Source organism: Eublepharis macularius, chromosome 1 (genome assembly GCF_028583425.1).
Source record: "Eublepharis macularius isolate TG4126 chromosome 1, MPM_Emac_v1.0, whole genome shotgun sequence".
NCBI lineage: Eukaryota > Metazoa > Chordata > Lepidosauria > Squamata > Eublepharidae > Eublepharis > Eublepharis macularius.
The window spans coordinates 125,726,315-125,748,071 of NC_072790.1; the positions used below are offsets into that span (position 1 = coordinate 125,726,315).

A 21,757-nucleotide genomic window follows, 5' to 3' on the forward strand; every position below is an offset into this window, starting at 1 on the left:
AGCTATGCATTCTTACATGCTTCTAGGGTACTTAAGTTATGCTAGCTTAAAGCATCATATAGCAGTAGTACAGTACATCCAAAACTTTGGTTAGGTGCAGTTTTAAAAATGTGTTTCAAGCAGTCTTGTATTCTTGGGAAGTGTTCTTTGTCAGTTATGTTTAAGTGCTGATTCTAGAGTGACCTCTAGAGGTGAAAGCAATGGTCTGTAGCTTTTCATTTATTCAGCATTTTCATGATTTATGGTGTCCGTAACCTTCATTTCAATTCATTCGCAACTTTCAGAATATTTTGCAAAAAAGACATTTATTCCTTCTCTTTTCAAGACCTCTGAAAATTAATAATCTTCAACATAAATATTGCATGAGAGTTTTTCAAGCCACAATAGATGAACTATCTTTGGTTTGGTTTAGAATTGGTTTGGCATTCATGATACAATTTATACAGTCTGTGTCAGAGAAATAATGGCTGTATTGATCACTATTGTGTTGAAGGTGAGCATTACATTATTTTGATATTTGTATTTCTGAGCAAAACGGAGTATGACTTTGCATCTCTAGAGACAACCGCTGCATAAAAAGTTTGCAAGGAGCAAGAAAACTAATCAGATAGAGAACAGATACTAACCAGACAAAAGACTGCTTTGTTGGGTAACCTGCAGTGCCATCATAAGCAAAGTTATACCCTTTTAAGCTCATTGCTGGTCATATAGTTCACAGAAATCTTGTGTTTCTTATAGAGTAAGGTATTAACATTAAAAATATCTGTGCATGCATGTATGGAGCTGCTGTTTCAAGCCTGTGCCCAGAATCTCATTTTGTAGAAAAACTAGAAAAACTTCTGGGAAATGCTGATCCATTTGTAATAAAGACACACATTTTGAGCAGGATAAATTTGTATTCCAGCCTACGCAGTTAAATACATTGGCAAGTATTTTGTATTGATTTTAGTAGTTTGACCTATACAAATATTTTATGTCTTTGTCTGTTAATGAATATTAATAATGGAAACTACAGATTTAAAATCCCTTGTTGTCAGACATCACAAAGGCATTGCAGTATCAAGTTAGCACAAGACATGTAGGGAAAATGCCAACTATTTTCCCAAGTACATAAAAACATGGTAGGATAACATTTAAAACAAATGGCTACACATTAATTTTTGCTTTCACAATGCTGTGTGAGTTGTGTTCTCGCCTACGTGCATCACCAATAATTTAGTGGATAATTTCTTTAAATGCTAAAATTTATGCTTTTAAGGTGGGAGAGCTTAGTCTATTGCAGACATATACTGGGCATTTCATTCTGTTTTATTTTACTAAGCTGTCAAGAATTACAGATTTTATCTTTTGCACATCTTTCAGGTTCACCAGTAAAATACAGTCTTTCTTTTTTGAGCATAGTTTTAACCTGTGAAAATCTCTGTGCATTCTTTCTTACCTATACAGATGAATCGAATGAAAAAATAAGTAATGACGCAGTTCAGATGTTAGAATCAACTGAGCCTGGCTTAGGCAATCAGTTAGTAAATAAGTCTCAGGAAGAAATCGAGGCAGAAAAGAATCCCATTTCCAAAGAAATATGGATAGACTATGAAGATTTCTGTACTTGTTTTCAGTAAGAAGCACTATTATGTTGTCTAATTTACAGCATCATTGTACTAACAACATTAATGCTTGGCTCCAGCCAATTATTAGAAAAAGGTACACAGATATTTTCCCTCATTCAGTATCTTTTTTTGATCCCCAGAAAAAATAATTTCTGAAGTTGGAGGACCCCCCCCCCCCCTGGCAAAAAGCCATGTGGGTAAGGGAGAAGGGGAAGAGTGCAAAAATGCCCATCTTCCTTCTTTTACAAACACAGCTGTGCTGATGGAAAGGGAAGGAGGGATCAGTTTTGCTGCTTTCCACCTTCTCACTGCAATCACCCCCAACCCATGTAGTTGTAGAAAAGAGCAAGAGCCTAGTAGCACCTATAAGACTAACAAAATTTGTGGTAAGGTATGAGCTTTTGTGAGTCACAGCTCACTTCTTCAAATAAATCTTCCTGATCTATCTCCATGTAGCTGTTTGTCCATGTAGGCTTTGTGATTCCAGCAAACACCTTTCTAGCAATCAAAAAAGATTGCTGAGGGGGGATAACATAAGAAAAGCCACACTTACCAGCACTATCTGTTGATTGGATCCAAGCCTAACAAGTGCAGTCCTATGCAAAGTTACTCCAGACTAAGTCCATTGATTTCAGTAAGTTTAGATGGGAGTAACTCTGTAAAGGATTCCACTGTTAATCTTCTAAAACAGGCCAGTTCTTTACTACATAACTCTTTGATGGGCAAAAGTATTTTATTATGCCTCTTGTTGCCAATTATAGCTAATATGTCTGACTGACAATGTACATATTGTGGTCTCTGCATCTGCATTGTTCATATTTATCTTTAGTGTTGTAATATGATACATCTTTAACAATCTAAAGAATGCAGCATCAATAAGCATCTGATGTTGCTTTCAACACTCTCTATGCATAAATGAGAGATTTTAAAAAATCAACTTTACTGTACAGGATTATCTCAGTCATCTCCCCCCAAAATCACTGAGATTGCTTGAGCAATCTTTTTTCAGTAGCCCACATGGATCCCTTTTGTGGCCCTTGCAATTGACTTTTATCTTGTTAGCAGCCAATGAAAGGCACAAATCTGGTTAGGGCAGCCAACCCCTTCACACAGGAACAGAAGCTGCATGCCCAGAAACAGAGCTGAATGGTCACAGAATGGAGTGAAGCTGTCAAGGGGCAAAGCCCAAAGAAAATGCTGATTCATCTAAGTTATACAGGTGTCCCAGTGATGTGGCAGGAGGTGTGGCTCCTGTCTCCCTTCAGTGTGCTGTTTTCCTCAGCTGAAACTACTGAAGATGGAAGTTGTTTGCATAGCTTTGGAATTGCAGCCTCTCCTACCCCCATGCCACAGTTCTAAACCCAGGGGTCATTTTGTAGAAAAAGAGCTGGAGGAACTCATTAGCATAATTCATTAGCATATGCCATGCCCCTTGCCATCACCGGAAGTGTGTCATTGGTGTGACTGATTTGCATATGCCACACCCCCTGACATCACCTATCCTGGCTGTTTTGAACCCAATCCTGGCCATTCAGGGCCAAAATTGGGCCCAAAATGGCAAAAGGGGGCTGAAAATGGCCAAAAAGGGGCCCAAAATGGTTAGGATCGGGCTGCTGCTGAGTGGGAGAGTGATCCACCACCTGACAGAGGCCTGATCTGGGCTGTTTCGGCCCCAATCCAGGCTGAAACGGGCCCAAAATGGCTGAGGGTCAGGTGGGTGGGGTCACCAGACATGTGACCTCTTTGGGGAACTGCCAGAACTGCGTTCCTGCGCGTTCCCCCTCGAAATGAGCCCTGCCTAAACCAAATCAAGCTTTAAAAGTGATATTCCTCAAAGCTGTAGTGTGACTACAAGGAAAGCAAAACCTTTGCGCTCTGTCTAAGGATATATCAGGAGGGAAAGAGAATCAGAAAAGGCAGCCTAATGTAGTTACACATTTAGAGAAGGTGCTTTGAGGCACAGGAAAATCTTGGGCTAAAAATAAAAGTTAAAATTGCCTGCAAGTCTAGTGCCGCAACGATCTTAAAAAGCACAGAATATTATTTTTTTTAAGCCTGTTTCCTCCATCATATGGGGGGAAAGCCTCATAGGGAGGGGGCCATGATCAGAATATTCAGCAGATTTTCTCTTATGTTTTCAGGGATAGAGAAACAATGTTGACAGTTCAGTGGTTACAGAGTTTGATTTCTTGTAATCTGCCAATGTTGAATAATTGTTCAAGGGATAGTGAATATTTGTTTCAGCCTTTTTGTAATTAAATAGAATGTGGCTTGAGGGATGTGGCACTTTCATAATTGACACTTAACTAAGCATATTCTTTTTTTATTTTCCATCTAGGAATATATATATTTTCCATAAATCCAATACTTATGCTTACAGCTATCAGAAATCAGATTTTAGGGTAAGTGTATCAGTGGTATGGCTTATTTATTTAACTGGCAGGATATATCATAATTTTGCATATATTCTTTAAATATCTTTATGGTGTTAACCAGTAAAACATTACTTACAACAACTACAGGCCAAAAGAAGTAAGATTGATACAAATAATAAATCTCAATGATTGACTTAAAAACCTCTGTCAACATATCAAAGGTAATTTAATTTAGATACAATAATACAATAAAGTGATAAAAGTAATATTCAAAGAGCAACCATTGTCAGCAAATTACATTGTGCAATATTGTGAAATAAAATATGTAAGTAAATTACCAGTCAACCAAGAGCTGTTTGAATTTCAAAAGACAGTTAAGCTATTATTGCCACATTTTAGGACAAATTAATGGTGCGATTTACATTCCTCAGTCCCATTCTTTCTATTCTCCTCAAAGTTGAACTTTATGCCTAATTTGTTTTTTGTGCAACCTGATAGCATCTCCATCCAGCATACCCAATCTATTCAAGACAGCCTGTCATTCAAAACATGGAATGTTTTGATCAGGACCTGAAATACTGTTTTTTAAAATCCAGCTTGACAAAGAAACCTGAAGTCTAAAAAAGCTTATAAAATATTTTGTATTATTTGGGTTATTTTTGATAAATATATCACTTTTTTTGCTATATGCTACAAATATAGTGTGTTTTAATATATGTATTATATGGGCTATTGTACTTTAGTTGCTAAGTCAGTACATTACTATTTATTGAGGTGGATCTAACCTCCAAGTAGCATTCCTCCAGCCTAAGGAGCCTTTCTCCTGCTGAAGTGATTTTTCCTCCAATGGAAGAACTGATTAATTTGGAGAAAGACTACATAGATTGGAGGAAGGCTGCAAACTTGGACCTGAAGAAATGGTGGGATATAGTAATAAAAATAATAGTAATAAAAATTTATTACGGTCATTGACCAGTAAACAACTTGAAGGGAAGCAAGTAAATAACTATTAAGAAAACAGTGATGTTAAAAACAGAATACATTCCCATATAAACAGAAGTTTAAAATTTCAAATATTTTAAAATTAAGTTAAAATATCAAAATTGAAGATACAATTTAAACCTATCTATACTTCTTTATCTCTCTCCTAATTCGGTGGTATATAAATATTTTAATTAAACAAACAAACAAACTGCTCAATGGAGTGGTAGAATAGGGTAGGATCTTCTTGAGTGAATTGAAAGTCATTCATACCAAAACATAATGTCAGATTGTCTAATCAGAATGTTATCTACATGTCATCTGCTATGATTGGATGGACAGAAATTCCTTTCCATTTCTCTTACTGCAGTAAGACTGGGCAGCAGTTCTCACTTAGAGCTATTTATGACTAGGAATTGGCCCATACATTTCAGTGTCTTTGTGATGGAGGTGAACGAGGCAGCCTCTCTTCACATGGGGTTCATATTGGAATCCCTGTGGAGTTCTGGACTGGGTAAAATGTCATTAATTTTTATGCACCATATTAAGTTTTAATATGAGAGCCAGTGTGGTGTAGCAGTTAGAGTGTTGAACTAGAACCAGATAGACCTGGATTCAAATCCCAGCTTGCCATGCAGTTTACTAGGTGACCTTGAGCCAGTCATTCTCTCTCAGCCTTAACCTACCTTACAAAATTGTAGTTGGGAAAAAAAATAAAGGAAGGGACCATGATGTGCACCACTTCAAGCTTCTGGGAGGTAGGTTAGGATAAAAATACTCCAAATAAACATATAAATAAATTTCAGCTTGCAAGAAAATCAGTTGTGGTGTTTTAAGCAAATCAAAAATTTAATTCACCAAATGAGCGCCATAATCCTACTGCTGAACCAATTAAACGTCAATGCTTATGTTGCATTTAATAACTTCCTTGTAATTACTTAACATTCAGTTGCAGAACTCTCAAACCAATTACCTCATTATGTTGCTGTCTTTCTAAAATTAAACCAATAGCTTAGGAAAACATACATAAAATGTATCATAAGAGAAATGTAATATTTTGTCAATGGATTAGAACCAAAATTAATTGATAAGGGAAGTGCAAAAGTTATTACTTTGAAAAATGGGTGCGGACCATTTCATTGTTCATTTTATACCATGATTTTTTTGGATCCCAGAATTTGAAATATAACTCAGATATTAGTTACTGCAGTATTAGGAATTAAATCTGAATTCTTTTTCTTCTTATAGATGATAGATGATCGTGTCTCCTATTACTTGTGTGTGGACAGTCTGAAACCTATTGAAATCCTAGTTAGTTATTCTGCATTAGTACACTGGGGAGATTCAGGAGGTAAGATGAGTGCTAAGCTAATACTAAAATTGATTCTGTTGGATTCCTTCAACGGGTGTTCAAAGGTAGAAGTAGCCAGTTAGAGCTGCAATATTCTTTGTTTGCCACTGTTTTCCTTACCTATGTTGGTCTGTGCATTTTACCAAGAGTCTTTGGAAGTCCTGTACCTATTATGCTCATAATATTTTGTGGAACTTTTTGCATGAACTTTTGCCTACCACTAATTCAAAAGCGGCTTTCATGTGGAGGTTTTGTTCCACATTCCCCTCAAAACAAAAGTAGGGGGAATTTCCACATATCATCATGCAGTTGTCCATCTTTGGGGTTTTTCCATGCTTCTCTGTTCTGTTTCCAGAAAGTCCATACTCAAAGTGGGTTTGGGATCCATGTAGATGGGAATGCGCATATTTCCATACCTCCCCACCTGCTGTGCTGCACCTTGCACCATTCCCCCTCTTGCCCACCCACCATTCCCCCCCATTAAAAAAAAAGGTAGTAGATATATCATCATAGTGTCGTTACATTATAGCAATATATCTACTGCTAGTTTTTTTTAAGGTTGCAAAAAGTACTCTGAGAATAGGGGCAGGCTCAGCAAAAGGGCAGGCAAAATTTGAAAGCAGGGAGAATTTCTCTGTGAATGCTCTGTTCCTGCTCTTTGAATATCTTGTAGTTCACAGTGTCGGTGAGAGCACAGTGAGGAATCACCCCATGTGACAGTAACGTAAGAAACAAGTCCAAAACCCTGAGCAAATTTTGTTACTGGACATCATCAGTGCATGGAAGGGGGCTTAGAGTCATGCCCATTAGCCCTATCCAACCTCCATGTGTTGCTAATTTCTTGTGCAGTGAAACTACATACATAAAAGCTGTATGTATGTAGGCTCTGTCAGTGCAATGTATAGTTTAGAAAATACAGGAATCAGATTGTACTCTACATACAAAGGATCCGTCCCTTCCCAGCCCACAGACCCAGCTGCTAGGGTCAAGGGCCGCCTTTGCCACCCCAGAAGGGGAAAGCAGCAAGGCACACCTCTGGCCATCTCAGCACTGAAGAGGTGGAGTGGAGCTGAATGCTTTAAAAGGCGGCTCCATCCTCCAGACCTTCAGTGGTTGCCTCGTGCTCGGCCCACCTGCTTACCCTGTAGCAGTGCAGGTTTCATCAGTTGCTGGTTGCCAGGGCCAGGTAGGATTTTTTTCCCCTTTCCCCCACTGGCCATTGGGGAGAGATGTTTTTTTGCCACCTTGTACTGCATGCAGGAATCGTGGTAATTGGTTCAAGGCAGAGCTGTGAATAGGTTGTTAGTGACAGGATAGAGTTTGGGAAAAGTCTGCGCTTTCAATGGGATATCCCCCATTGGTGGGGAATTGGGGTCTGTCATGAGCAGCTGGTTGATTCACGGCCCAATTGCGTTGACAGACTGCTTGGTGGGGAACCCCTGGACAAGCCAGTTCTCCTCCAGGCTTCACAGCTTGGGCGGTTGGAGCTTTAAGGGGAGGAATCACTTCATCTGCCCAGCCAGGTTGCACATGGATGGCAGCGAGGCTCATCCAGACAGGTCAGGGCGGAGGTCCAGGGTCACTCCTGACCTGTACCACTAGGTAGGCCCTTGCCGTGTTAGAGTTTGTGTTGTTAAATAAAAGTGGTCCATTAGTACCCAAGCCTTGTGTCTACCTCTTTATTCCAACTGGAGGGGAGCAATAATTGGCCTATGGAAGAGGGAGGGGGAAGCTGGTTGCTCTTCCCTCACTCCTTCTTATCTGTCAGTGCTATGTGCCTTCCCCACAACTGCTTTCCTGACATACTTCAGCCTTATTTTGCTATATCTCAAGATTAAAATGTTGAGCTTGACAGGCAAAATAAATGAGCTATAAGTCAAGTGTGATTGGAAAGCAATAACACTATGGACATCTAACTAAACACCATCTGCTAGACTAAGGAATGGTGAATCTGGATTGTACCATTGGAGACTTTCTGTTGACTTGGCTAACTGAATTTTGAATTAGGCTAAACATTTTGTTAGTCTGTATATGATACATTTATATGATACTTGTTTTTAATATTAATCCATTATTCTGACTCCCTAGTATTTTGTGGCAGAAGGAGTGCATTTTGACATAAAGATCATCAAGATATGCATAGAATGCTGATACAGTGGGGCACCTGCCCACACCAGTGCCTATTGCCATCACTGCCTCACTTTTCACTGGTGCTTCCAGGCTAGGGGTTGGAGGATGTTTATAGGACCCTTCTCCTCCTCCTTTAAGGGGCTCTTAAACATGAGGAGCTAACAGTTGAGTATCATTGGCTAGTCTCCTAGCCTGTTAAAACTGGGCCTAACATCTTGCATCGGCCCTGTGGCAATCCTTGGCCTCTCATAGAGGTGTTCCTTCTTGCAATTGTTTGGAAAGGATTCCTGTTGTGGGCATGATTCATCCCCCTCCCTCCTTGAATGCTGAGAAGGCAAAGTGACCTCAAACCTGGTCACCCACCAATTAGAGTTCCTAAGTGACTACTAGTGGCAGACAAATTTCTCGTGGTTTGCCACTCTGCCCACCAATTGCTTGCAATCAATGGGAGGTGGCAAGCCACCATGTGATCACACACCACTGGCAGACAAACTGAGCCAATGTGTGGTCTGGGCACAATGATATCACTTCCGAAAGTGATGTTACCATGGTAGCTGTGGGAGTGGAAGACCAAGCTCTCCCACAGCCAGCATGATGACATCACTTCTGAAAGTGATGTCATTGTGCCCAGTCGGGAGCATGAGTAAAGGAGAAGCAGCCCAGTAAGTACTGCGCCCCCCCCCCAGTTGACAGGGAGACCTGGTAGCCCTGCCACCAATCCATTTGCCTGCAGTACCACCAGACAGCCAAGGGAACTCCTGACCATACAACTTGAACCAGCTTGGTGGCTGGCACTGCACAACTGACCCAGACTTTTCCTGGGTAGAGGCTATGGGGGCTTTCAAGAAAGGTAAAGAGAAAATAGTGGGGGAGGGGAAATGAGATACTCCCTTTAAGTCCTTTTGGGTCCCCTGCTTGTGTGCATACACACACGCACACATGCAGACATATTCTTTCCATTTTTGAGTCAATTTTTTTAACTTACTGCTTTGTTAAATTTTGTATAGATAAGGGGATTTTATGAAAATTAAATGTACATTATTTTTTTTCAAAATGAGAGATATATTACATTAACTCAGGATTCAGTGGAGGAAGTTGTTCAAAGTAAGTTTAGTCCTTAGGCCTCAGCATCTTTAAAAGGGCCTAATTTCAGTCACCTGTGAGTGGAGACCTAATTCACTGAGATAGGCATGCCAAATGTAGTTGGACATATGCCTAGCTTTCACACTCCCATCTGTACTAAATGCTTTAAACTGTGCACAGCAAGAAGGCTTAAGGGGAAAGTATACCCCTTTCCCTCTAATCTGAGTATAGTATGTTACTGAAGCTGCTAGCATGTACTAATATATTCCAGCCCTTTTCCTGGTACCATGCCATAATAAGCTGTATACAGAGAGGAAAAATGGATGAAATCTGTTTTGTGCTATATACAGTTTAAATAGAAAATGTTAGTTCTGCTTCATTTCTCTTTTTGTCAGAGATGGCATTTAGGATCAGCAACAAGAATGATAATTCAGTTCTAACTCTGCAACAAAATGTAGGGTCCAGTAAGACTGGAATAGTGTGTCGGGGCAATGTAACTCATTTGTTGGGCATAAAATAACCATATTAATTTGCTGCAGTCAAAACAACAGTTTTGTGGAATCACACATGTATTGTGGTATAGCTTGTGCGAGTCTGAGCCTGTATCATTTAATGTATGATTAAACTATGATTGTAAACATTGTTATCTGTACACTTTTTTATCTTATCAGTTGGACAGAAAGATTACCATATTATACCCAAAGGCTTTCTCTTAGTTGAAAAATTCTCATGGAAGAATCCTGCTTCAGGAAAATTAATCCTAAAGCTCCATACATATGCCACCAAAGCAGCAATGATAAATCTCCCTCCTGGGTATGTGCCACTCTGCTTTCCAGCTCAGGCATTAAGAAGTAATAATTAATACTTTAGCATTTATGTAGTATTTTGGAGTGCTCAGTGCTATATGCTGTTTTATTAATCTTTACAACATCCTTGTAAGGTAGATCAGTGCCATTATATTCACATTGCAGATTCAGATGTGGGGATCTGGGAAAGATCAGTAGTAGCTTATCTTAAGCTACTTTGTGAGTTCACAGCAGAGCTGAAATTTGAATCAGGAGCTTCCTGATTCCAAGTTCATTTTCAGTAACTGTACTGCTCTGCTACCTTTGTAATACTTACACCAACTCAAGAAGGCAGGCAAGTATTATTAATCCCATATTACACAATAGGGGATGAAAGTGAATGAATAGCATCTGGCTTCTGGCTATCGAGTATTTGTCTCGTGTGGCCCTGCTGCCCCAGTGGATGCAGGACCAGACCAGTGTGTAGTTTACTGTATACTTCTTTTGTCTGTTTGTTTAAATTGTTTTTATAAGCTACTTTTGGGGGGCCGTTGGGGAGAAAAGTAGGGGAAAATGTTTAAATATTTCTGTGACCTGTTCCTCTCATAGTTCTTTAGGATCCAGCACAAAGTCTGCACCTTTCTACAACCAACCAATAGTCTTTCTTTCGTTTTACTCACTGAGGGCCAAGCTACAAGTGACGCCTTACACAGGTTGGACACTTGTCAGCTTCCCTCAAGTTTTGATGGGAAATGTAGGCGTCCTGGTTTTTCAGCTTGGCTCTCCATTACAGCTGCAAGACCAGGATGCCTACATTTCCCATCAAAACTTGAGGGAAGCTGACACGTGTCCAACCTGTGTCAGGCGTCACTTGTAGCTTGGCTCTAAATCTTGTGTCTCAAGCAGTCAGTAAATGAGAGAGATTTGCATTAAGGTTGTTTAGAATTATAGCTATAATTAAGTTATTTAGCTCAGTTTTGTGCTTGTTTTTTAAATGTAGGCGCCATGTGTTACTCTTCACTGCAAGTTCTCCCATAGGGCACCATATCCATCTGTGCAGTATGGTGCCATGTGTGTTTGGTGAAGAGGATATTGTTCTGCCAAATCTTGACAAGGTATTTGTTACCATAGCAATTGTAACTAAATTCATTTATCACTATTAACTTTAGAGCGCTCTAACATTTTTCCTCTTGATGTTTAGCTATGGAAAATAATGGAGCAAAGCTGTCATGCTACAGTATTCTCCTAGATTCCACTTTACAGTCAATGTAAGAAATGAGATATGTTCTATCATTGTTGCTGAGGATACATATTTAATTTACACAGGCACAGAATCTAAATGTTTATATGTGCAATTCAAATTGGAAGAAAAGTGTAGTCTAATTTAAATTGATACCCCCTCTTGTTACTGTTAGGTTGTTGTAATGGTAAAATACCGCGAACAATTGTCCCCAAAAGTTCATGGGCGTGGTTGCAGCCGATTCTAGTAAATGTGCTTACTGTAATTAAAGCAAAGGTGAGGATGCAAAGAGCTACAGTAGGCATGCCCAATGAGAGATTGGACTTCTTTCGTTGAACAATAGATAGCTGTACCATGTTTCCAATGCTTGTTTTCCCAGGCATTTTGGTGATATGAATTTTGAACTGGGCTAAAGATTTTGTTAAAGTTTGTAGGTAAATTTTGGGAATTTCTTGAGAGGAGGGAAGCTTTCAAGTGTATATTCTGGCTTCACACTATAAGAACAGGCAATAAGGCAGCTATAAAAAGTGCAGCCTCATAGCACTGATTTTTTTTCTCAGTTTTTCCTATGCACGAATCAATTGGTGAACTGTTTGACCTTTGAACAAATAATGAATACCAGCACAAGGACTGAGGATAAGTGTGATACTTCCTTCATTCTTTGAGGATTGTGTTTAAATTATACTGTTGAAATATTAATAGATTTTTAATAGTTCTGTATAATGGCCATTCATACATTTTGTCCTCAGGAGAGCTACCGGTTTATAGAGCAAGCCACATCTATCATGAAAGCCATTGGAAGTGTGCTAAATAATTTTGGAAACTGGCCAGATCTTTCCAGAGCCATGAGGGGACTGGAATTAACACACTGCCCTCCTGGCCTATATGGTACAGGAATAGCTAGAGAACACTTCAAGGTGAAAACACAAGTGCCTTATTTTTTCTTTTAAATAATAGAAAGTTTCCATATTGTTCCTTAAATAATTGTTTTTAAATGTAGTTCATTAGTTGAAATCTTCTGATTATTTAATTGCAGAGTTTGTATTTCATTTAGTAGGAATAAGCCTACTTCATCTAATTTGTTGAGTGCTGACAAGACACAGGCCTATGTGTATGTATTTTCATCTTTTAAAATGATTTATTTTAAAATGACTTAAAATGCTGATTTTATTTCTCTTTTACATTTCAGGCTTTCAATAATGCTTTTTGGCATTTGATAAAACAAGTGTTAGGGAATGTTCCTCCAAACTATGAATTTGCTTACAAATGTTTCACTCTGGATTTTAAACACAGTGAGGTGCCTGTGGATGATACTGTATCCTCAGGTAGTATATGAAAAAAAAACTTGTTACTGTAATGTATTGTTAATTTACAGTGAAGGTTAAAACGTCCATTCCTAACACACAAGCCAGACACACAGATGAACAATTAGGCAGGTATCAATATATCTATTTTCAAACTGTACCATAGAGGATAGAACTGACAGAACTGCAAAACTGAGCAACGTGCAGACTGGTGGGAATTTCTCTGTAAACCTGACAGAAGTCCCAGGGTTGCAGAAAAAGTTGAAATCAACACCGGGTTAAAATCCCCCCAAATAACAAAAACAACAGCTGTAGCTTTAAGAAAAGAATGTCCACTGAATTCTTGGTGACTGTTGGAGTTTGCTAGGCAATCACAACAATATTTCCAAGCCTTGCTTATCTGTAAAGCAACACCATGGCAGGGGTGGAGGAGTGAACTGGAAGGCCAAAACAGCCCTCGAAAAGGTCCTGTCCCCCATTCCATTGTCATGTCCCCAAAAGAGGAGGACTCACCAAGGATAGGCCCTGCAGTGACTACTGGAAATTCACTACCCACACAACTCAATCTGATCCAGGCAGCTATTACACCACCAAGCCCATTTAGAATGTATAGGATAAGCATCTATTGATGTTTCTTGTTGTCTTGGCATGTACTCTAAAGTAATATTTTCCTGTATCTCAGAGCAAATCAAACTTTGCATTGTTACTGTTTTTAACTGAAGAATATCTTGGTGCTCAAACACTATTTATTTCTGTAGTCCTGGAGTTTCCAATTATTCCAACACCAATACACTCATGCAAGCACTGTGCAAGACTAGAAAAATATTAGAGTCATATATACATTCTTGAACTTTAATTGGATTTAAATTTTAATTAGTCCCTGACACAAAGAGAACAGCACATCACTTACCTGAACTTGCAAGACATGTGTCTGGCACTCGATACAAAAGTAACTTAGTGAAAAATAAGTTTGAGTTTTATGTTTCTAAACTACTAAGTGTGAATTACATTGTATCTGCTTTGGAGGATGAAACTTTCCAAGCGGACTGCTTAGGATCATCTAGACTACATCAGAGACTACTGGGTGTACTTTCTCTGACCAGACAAGTATGCTAGAATAAATTATTTTTTGTAGTTTGTTCCCAGAATCTGGTGATCACTGGTACGTGGCCTCTAAACTTGGGGATTCCGTTTTTGGCAATCATGACTCATCTTCTGTGAATTTCCCCCCAAACTCTAAAGGTTTATTAGGATATCTTTACTTGTGGAAATGAATCCTCTAAATTAAATATCCATTATACAAAAAGAATGTCCATTTATATGCCCTGAATCTACAGCCATTCACTTCTGTTACATTGCCCTAAATTTCATTTTTTTAAATGAGAGATTAATTTCTCTCTTTTTGCTCTTGGGACACAGTTCACTATATTTTTAAAAGTTAGTATTCTATTTATGTCCACTCTAGCACTTCTATCATGCCTGAGCTGTCTTCTGACAGAAGCGGAGAAATGGAAGGGATGGGAACAAATCAAATAGAAGGAGAAAAGGATCTTCCATATTCTGGCCGAATCCACATTACCTTCGCGCGTCCCAGTGTTGCGCTAAATGTCCGCGAAACACCCGGAAATATAGAGTCTTTCAAGCGCGATTTCAGAAATCGCGCTTGAAAGACGCTATACTTCCGGGAGTTTCGCGGACATTTAGCGCCGCGCGGAGGTAATGTGGATTCGGCCTCTCTCAAAGACTGTTAAATTTTAGAGGTCAGATGTGAGGAAGCATATTTCATTAAAATCTTTGCTCCCAGAAAATTGCAAACTTTTTGATCACTTTGCGGAATGGGGGGCTTGATAAGGAACGAAAATATCTCTAGAAAGTCTTTTCCCAGCCAATCCAACCCACCAACCCAATCTCCTTCAGGGGCAATGTCTTCCAAAGGCAAGTGTGTTCATATTGACTGCTGTATTGCCATCATTAAAAATGATTTTTAATTATCAGTCATTTTCTTGTCTTCCTGCGAACATAGGGAAGCTAGCACATGTCCTATGAGAATTAGCTATGTGCTAATGCCATTGAGGAAAAAACACAGCCAATGCAAAGTAAGGGATTGCCCTCACTTTGCATTAGGTTGATTTGCCCTCCATGTCATCTGCATGTAACCAAATCTCTCTATGTGATAGCTGCACTGGGTAGAGAAGAGACAAATTTATCCAGAAAAAATTATGCCAAGGATGCAAACAGGCATGGAAAAGTAAATATTAAGGAGGCAGTTCAGGATACATGTGTCCTTCCTGGAAAAAAAAACATTTTGCACAGGAAATATTTATAACTGAACATTAAGCTCAGCTCTATCAAATTCACCATTGACAAAGACTTTGTAACCCATCATGTTTCCCTTCCAGTCATATTGCTTCTAGACTGAAAAGCATCAACCTGCTTAGCCATACTGAACCTGTGAGCACCTTTGGAACTGCAAGAAAGGACAGCAGGCATAAGAACAAAATGGCTGCCATGGAGGTGGGGCCAAGTGAGGCTGGCCCAGTCCCAGTGTTGGGAGACTTTCAAAATGTTGAAGCACCTTCTCTGACAGAGGCCAATGCTTCTAAATCAATATCCTATGCAGATGCATAGGTTATGCTGCCTGGGCTTTTCTGAAGTACCTTCTACTTCAGTCGGTTGGAAAAAATCTAGGATCAGCTCTTTCTGTAGGCTAAACGATACTACTTGATTTCAGCTTCCAGAAAGGGAGATTTTTTTTGCCTGTGTAGCCTCAAGGAAAGGTTGCCAAGCCCAGAAACATAAGGAAGTATGTATCTGTGTCTGAGGTAAGGGTACACAACTGTGCTGCTCCTGACAAGAACAAGCTCAGCACTTTTCTAATCAGTCAGCTGATGCCGAACCACAACTTCTTTTTTTCTTTTATTATTTATTTTATTTACTTCATTTATACTCTCCCTTTCTCCCCAGTGGGGACACAAAGCGGCTTACGTCTCTCTCGTCTCCTGCATTATACCCTCACAACAACCCTGTAAGGTAGGTTAGGCTGGAAGTGTGTGACTGGCAAAAGTCACACAGCAAACTTCCATGACAGAGTGGGGATTAGAATCTAGCTCTCCCAATTCCTGGTTTCAAACTGTAACCATTACACCACACTGGCTCTGTCTTTTCTATTAAATGCCCTTGGAAAACTCAAGAAGCATGCTGGCAGACTACATGACATATATGGGAAACAGTGCTAGGGGTTGCAGTCCTAACCTTTTCTTTGTAGGAAACATGTACTCTCCTCCTAAACTTTTTAGTTGACCCTCTGTGTTTTTTTTACTTTATAAAATCTTGTGGAGATCTGGCAACCAGAACTGCATTCAGTATTCAAACGATGGCCCACTGTGGATTATTTGAAATGACATTGTTATACTGTTTTATTTTTAGTTTTCTACAGGGAATCAGTAGGAAAAATTCTTTTGAAAAAGTGTATTACAAATCTTCCTGAATATAGGAAGATTCTTTTATTTTACCATGACCTCATTCTATTCATGACATGCTGACACAAGCCAAGCATAGTGGGTGGTGATTGTGTTGCTTGGTAACTTAATATTCTTTATATGAGGATAATGTTTTGAATCTTTCAAACTGCTCTAAACTAAGATTTGAGATCAGAAAATTAAACATTCCATGACTCTTTTATGAACTTTGGCATTCCAAACTCCAACTATGTTTATGACTGGGGGTGGTAAAATAAAAAGCCAACAATTAGGCTGCAGTGGCAGTACTTACTTGATTTTTGGTCTTGATGTGCCATGTGATTGAGTTTCAAGAAGTAGGGAAGATTAAACATTATAGAGCATGTTCATAAGGTTAGGTTTCGCCATGTTTTTTAAAAAGTGGCTGCATACTTGATTTCAGGATTTGGTTTTTTAAAATGCTGAAATTTTTCATGGGTATTATGTAAAAAAACACAAGTAACACAAAAGTGCATATCAAGGAGTAAACATCGTTTCAGTTTGTTGGTGTCTTTATGAATGTAGTATTATAAATATTCATTTACTGTAGTGATCCCCATACACAGTTCCTATTGATGCTGTGGTGCCTGTCAACAAATTTCCTAGCATCCACTTTTTTTCTCCCCTAAAGCATCTCTTCCCAAACCAAATAATCATAAATTGCACATCACTGGAGAATGATGTGCTTCAGAAAAGCCCAGAAGGCATCAGTTCTATTTCAGCAGGGTGCACCCATTTGGAAACAGCTGTCTTCATCTCAATGTTTTGTGATTAGCCCTTGCTAGACTTACTGCTTGTTCTCAAGATTCCAGTAGGGCCTACAGGCTAAACATGGTTGGGACCCCGATGTACTGCATTATCTAAAGGGTCATAGCTGTATCACATAATATCAAGGAATAATCATTTTGTAAGAAAAAGAACATTTTATATTGTGAAAACATTGGATAAGATCAGAACTCTTCTTTGAGAAGAAGGGTGCATAAATGAGGAAACAATTTCTGCCTTCTGCTGCAGGTATCAATACAGTTTGTATGTTTCCTATGTGGGGGGAATCACTGGAGGGTGCTATGGGAAGGGAGATGCAGAAAAGGCCTATTCTAAAGAAGAGTGCCTCTCTGTTTCTTTGGATCAAAACCAAAATATAGTTTCCTGTAGGAGTGTGCACAGGAGAAAAATTCAGTTGATTCGGGTTGTATTGATATTACCAGAATACTGAATTCATTCTCCAGTTTGGTTTGGGAATACAGAGCAAATTTGTTAAAATTTGACCTTTGTTTCTTATAGGAAACTCAATTTGGAAATATATGGTGGCCGGGGGGGGGGGGTCATTTTTGGACCAAATTTCACCAAATTTGCAGGGGACCTATTCCAAACTGTCCTCTAACTATACCCTCCCACATACACAATTTTCATGAAGATTGGACCTTGGGGGGATCTCATGTCCCCACAAAGAAGGTGCCTCCATCTAGCTCTAATCTCTGTTATTCTCTATGGGAAAAACCATGGGGGCTATCCAGAAGGCTGGGGGTGGCATTTTGCAAGCAAAATCCACCAAATTTGCAGGGGACTTACTCCTCACTGTTCTCTAAAGACACCCCAAGTTTCAAGGAGATTGGAGCCAGGGGCCCAATTTTGTGAGCCTCAGAACAAGGGGCCTCCAGCCCCTCCATTTGTTTCTATTGTGGAAAGAAACTCCAAGCTGACTCCCACTTCAGAAATACACGTACCAGGGCTGCCATGGCCAGAGCCATGCTCCCAAATACCAGCTTTTCACTAGACAGTCCAACAGAACCAAACTGACACCATCCAAAAAACCCAAGTACCCCCTGAGCAGGCTGATCAGACACTTTCCCGCAAAGAACAACCAGAAAAATTTACAGCATCAAAGAAAGCACCCACAACAGGGGAAAGCAGCGTCTCCTCAAAGAACAACCAGCAAAAATTTACAGCAGCAAAGTCTACAGCTGGGGAAAACAGCCAGCCCCCTGAACAAGAAGTGAATTTAATGAAATGGACAGGAACTATAAAACTCCAAACAACAAATTACAACAGGATAAAACAAACCCCGAGAAGAACAAGCAGCAAATATAAAGCAGTAAATAAATATAAAGCCAGAAATCAAATCCTCCCTACACAACCAAATCACCCCCAACATGTAGCAAAGAAGCAGGTTTTAAAATGCAAACTAAAAAACCCTTTCCTTTCCCCCCCAACACTATCCCTCCCCCCAAAGAGAGAAAAACCCCAAGCAGCAGCCAGCAAAAGTCCTCCAGGTGCAGTAGCAGTCAGACTCAGAAGTCCTCCAAGTGCAGGTCTCAGCAGCAGGAATCATTCACTCCAGATCCAGGTGGTCACAGTCCAAAGTAGGCCAACCAGTCTCATCTGAGACCACGGACAAAGAGACAGCTACAGTGTCTCTCACAATCTCTAGGCCAGTGCAAACTGGAGGCTGACTGAGGCAAGCCCCCTGATTTAACTCCTTGCAGCAGTTTAAAAAAGGCACTCTCCTTGAGAATCCCATTGGCCAGAGAAGGAGAGCTGCTGCAAGGATTGGCCACTCACACTCCACCCTCCCTTCCCCTTCTTCCCTCTGCCTCTTCTTCACTCCTCCCCTTCTTCCTCCTCTCTGGTTAAAAAAGGCAGGAAGCGGTGTTTCTTCGCTGTTCCTTAGCAAAGGAACAGCCCAGCTGTGATGCCTGAATTTTACCAAATAAATTTGGTAAACTTAAATTTGGTATTACTGAATTTATTTGGTAATACAGATTTAAGTTTGGTAATACTGAATTTTATATAATCAGGTAAAATTCAGTATTTTTTACTGAATACCGAACTCGAATCACACATCCCTAGTTTCCTGTTACAATTACATATTTTCTAAATACATAAAAATATTCTTCTTTGATCTGCTCTTAGTTTTCTATATCACTGGTTCCCAAATATTTTTGGTATAATGACATGTAAGTCCAAATTCACTTGCTATGGTGACCCACTTTTAAAAAAAAAAGAACAGAGCATGTGCAAATCAAGAAATCTACAAAATCTTGCTGCCCACTTTCACAACTTTCAGGACACACTTTTGGGTTGGGACCCAAAGGTTGGGAAATGTTGGTCTATATCATTTTAGATTGCACAATTTTATGTGCTTTTATACCTTGGCATACTCTAATTTGCAGTTTTACTGGCATTTTTACTTGTATGGATGATTTTATTGATGCATTTTTGTTATCATTTGTTTTTGTTTGCTTGCTTTTGTATTATTGTTGTGAGCTGCCTCAAGTAATCAGGAGAGCTGGCATATAAATGTTATAAATAAATGATTTTTAGAAAACCTGACATCACTAATATGATTTCTCTGACAGGTGAATTTCATACTGTTGTTCTTTTCAGAGGTGACAGAGATAAATGTTTCTCTTCCTCACTGGCAAAACAGAGATCCCACACATGAAGAAGAAGCTGCTGCTCTTAAAATACAGGCTGCTTGGAGGGGGACTTATGTGAGGCAAATAATTAATAGCAGAAGACCAGGTCAGGATTTCTTACAATGCAGGGGAAAGCAAGGTCCACAATTCAGATCTCTCTGAGGTCCATTCTGATCTGTTTCAATTTACACCCCACATAATGCATAGAAGTTTCAAAGAACCTTATGTACACTGAATACTGCTTCATCATTGCTAATACCACCCTCTTCTTACAACTGTCTTAATTCACTGACATATTTTAACAGCTTAACAAAGTTATAACCAAATATCCTTCGTCCCACTATCTTCTCTTCCTTCCGATTCAAATGAACAACTCTGTGCCCACATATGTAATTTCAGTACTACTCTCTGAATCATCTCTTTCTCATTCCAGCCTCTCATCCCAAATCCATTCCTTGTGTGGCTTAGCTTAAATTAGGCTGCAAACATATAACTTCTCCTTTGTGCAGAATCCTTATGGACATGTGAGGTTACTGCAGAGGTTACTGTAGAGGTTTCTGGATATATATAGTGTGAACTTGCTGTCAGTTGTAGTTTAGTTTGTAAGGTGAACCTATTTGGTTAAGAATCAAACTAGCTGATATATCAGACATCCATGACTTGCATTTTTTTTTTTAAAGTCAGTGCCATCTGCAGTAGGGAACTGGATCGGATCAGGCTTGGATGGAGGCAATACTTTCACTTATGCTATTTCCCAATTTAAGTGGCCATCATGAAAAGCAAAAATAATATGCATTAGTAAAGGTCCATGAGAGGGAAGAGTGACCTCTCACCCCAGTGCCATGCCTGTTCTCCATGCCTGTTAATTAAAAAAAAAAAAACATGAGATCCTGATCACAGAACTTAACCATATTCCATAGTTTTATCCCAATTCAGTTTCCTCTCCTTACTGCAAAGAGAAGAGGGAACCAGATGGTAAGCAAGATAACTGGGTGCTTAGTTTTCCAACTGCAGCAGTGTCTTCTGAAGTATTAGTTGCATGCAAGTGATCCTCAGGGAGCTGAATCCAGGCAAGAAGCCTGACTTTTGACTGCTCCAACTTCACAAATTTCAGTATTTAGTGAGGACTCTGATTTACCAATGTGTATTTTGGTAACAGAAAGACTGCTAGTAAAGTCGTTGCTTACATGAAAATTTGGCTATTGAAAAACTTTGTAATAATCACATGTACTTTATGCTATTCCACCACTTTTTCATCCACAGGCCATCCTTACCCTAAGTGAACCACAAACACCTATCAGGGTTTACCAGTTACCTAGTCAGCTGTGACATATGGCCACTGGTGGTCATCATAATCATGATGGTACATAGGGATGGAGCTTAGACCAATGGGCATGCTTGGAGAAAGGTTCTGAGATTTTAAATTCAAACCTAGCTCTTTGAATCACTTATAGAATGCCTGAGGCTGTCACTTCAAACTCTAGAGTACCGATATGATGTGAATGTGCGGTATGTACAGTGCAGTGTAACTTACACATACTTGATGCTTCTTTAAAATTGTATGGCTTGCATAAATTAGTGTCATTGCCTCCGAAAACAGGACTGACAGCCAGCTCATTCATTCAGATCCTATCCAAACATTCCTTACAGTGCCTATGCTAACACTCACATCTGCACTATGGATGTGTTTACTGCAAAAGATGGTCTAATAGATTATAGATAGCCCCAGGCTGTATGTTACAAAGACCAAACCAGATGACACCTAGGGAGATCTGTAATTCAATCTTCTTGCAAGCTTTGCTTTAAAATAACACTTAAAGCAACTGCAGGGACTCTCAGTTCAGACTTGAATCACCCCCAAATTCTATTTGCTTTAGAAATTGTAATATCTAGGTATCACATGAGTAGCTGTATATTTTTCCCCCACAGGGGAAATGTCTCTGGGGTAAAAGAAGGGATTTGTATCAAGAAATGGTAAGGGGAGA

The 21,757-nt window shown here is 39.5% G+C and overlaps 1 protein-coding gene across 4 annotated transcripts in view; it reads left to right on the forward strand.

Moving 5' to 3' along the window:
- ADGB (androglobin) overlaps window positions 1-21,757 on the forward strand; it is a 219,992-nt gene that overhangs the window by 119,510 nt on the left and 78,725 nt on the right. For all 4 annotated transcript variants that reach the window (XM_055001570.1, XM_055001578.1, XM_055001596.1 and 1 more), the window contains 8 exons: window positions 1,447-1,615; window positions 3,946-4,009; window positions 6,212-6,314; window positions 10,199-10,340; window positions 11,313-11,427; window positions 12,302-12,469; window positions 12,742-12,877; window positions 19,741-19,878. In XM_055001570.1, the coding sequence (XP_054857545.1) occupies window positions 1,447-1,615; window positions 3,946-4,009; window positions 6,212-6,314; window positions 10,199-10,340; window positions 11,313-11,427; window positions 12,302-12,469; window positions 12,742-12,877; window positions 19,741-19,878 (1,035 nt within the window). The remainder of the gene's footprint in view (window positions 1-1,446; window positions 1,616-3,945; window positions 4,010-6,211; window positions 6,315-10,198; window positions 10,341-11,312; window positions 11,428-12,301; window positions 12,470-12,741; window positions 12,878-19,740; window positions 19,879-21,757) is intronic.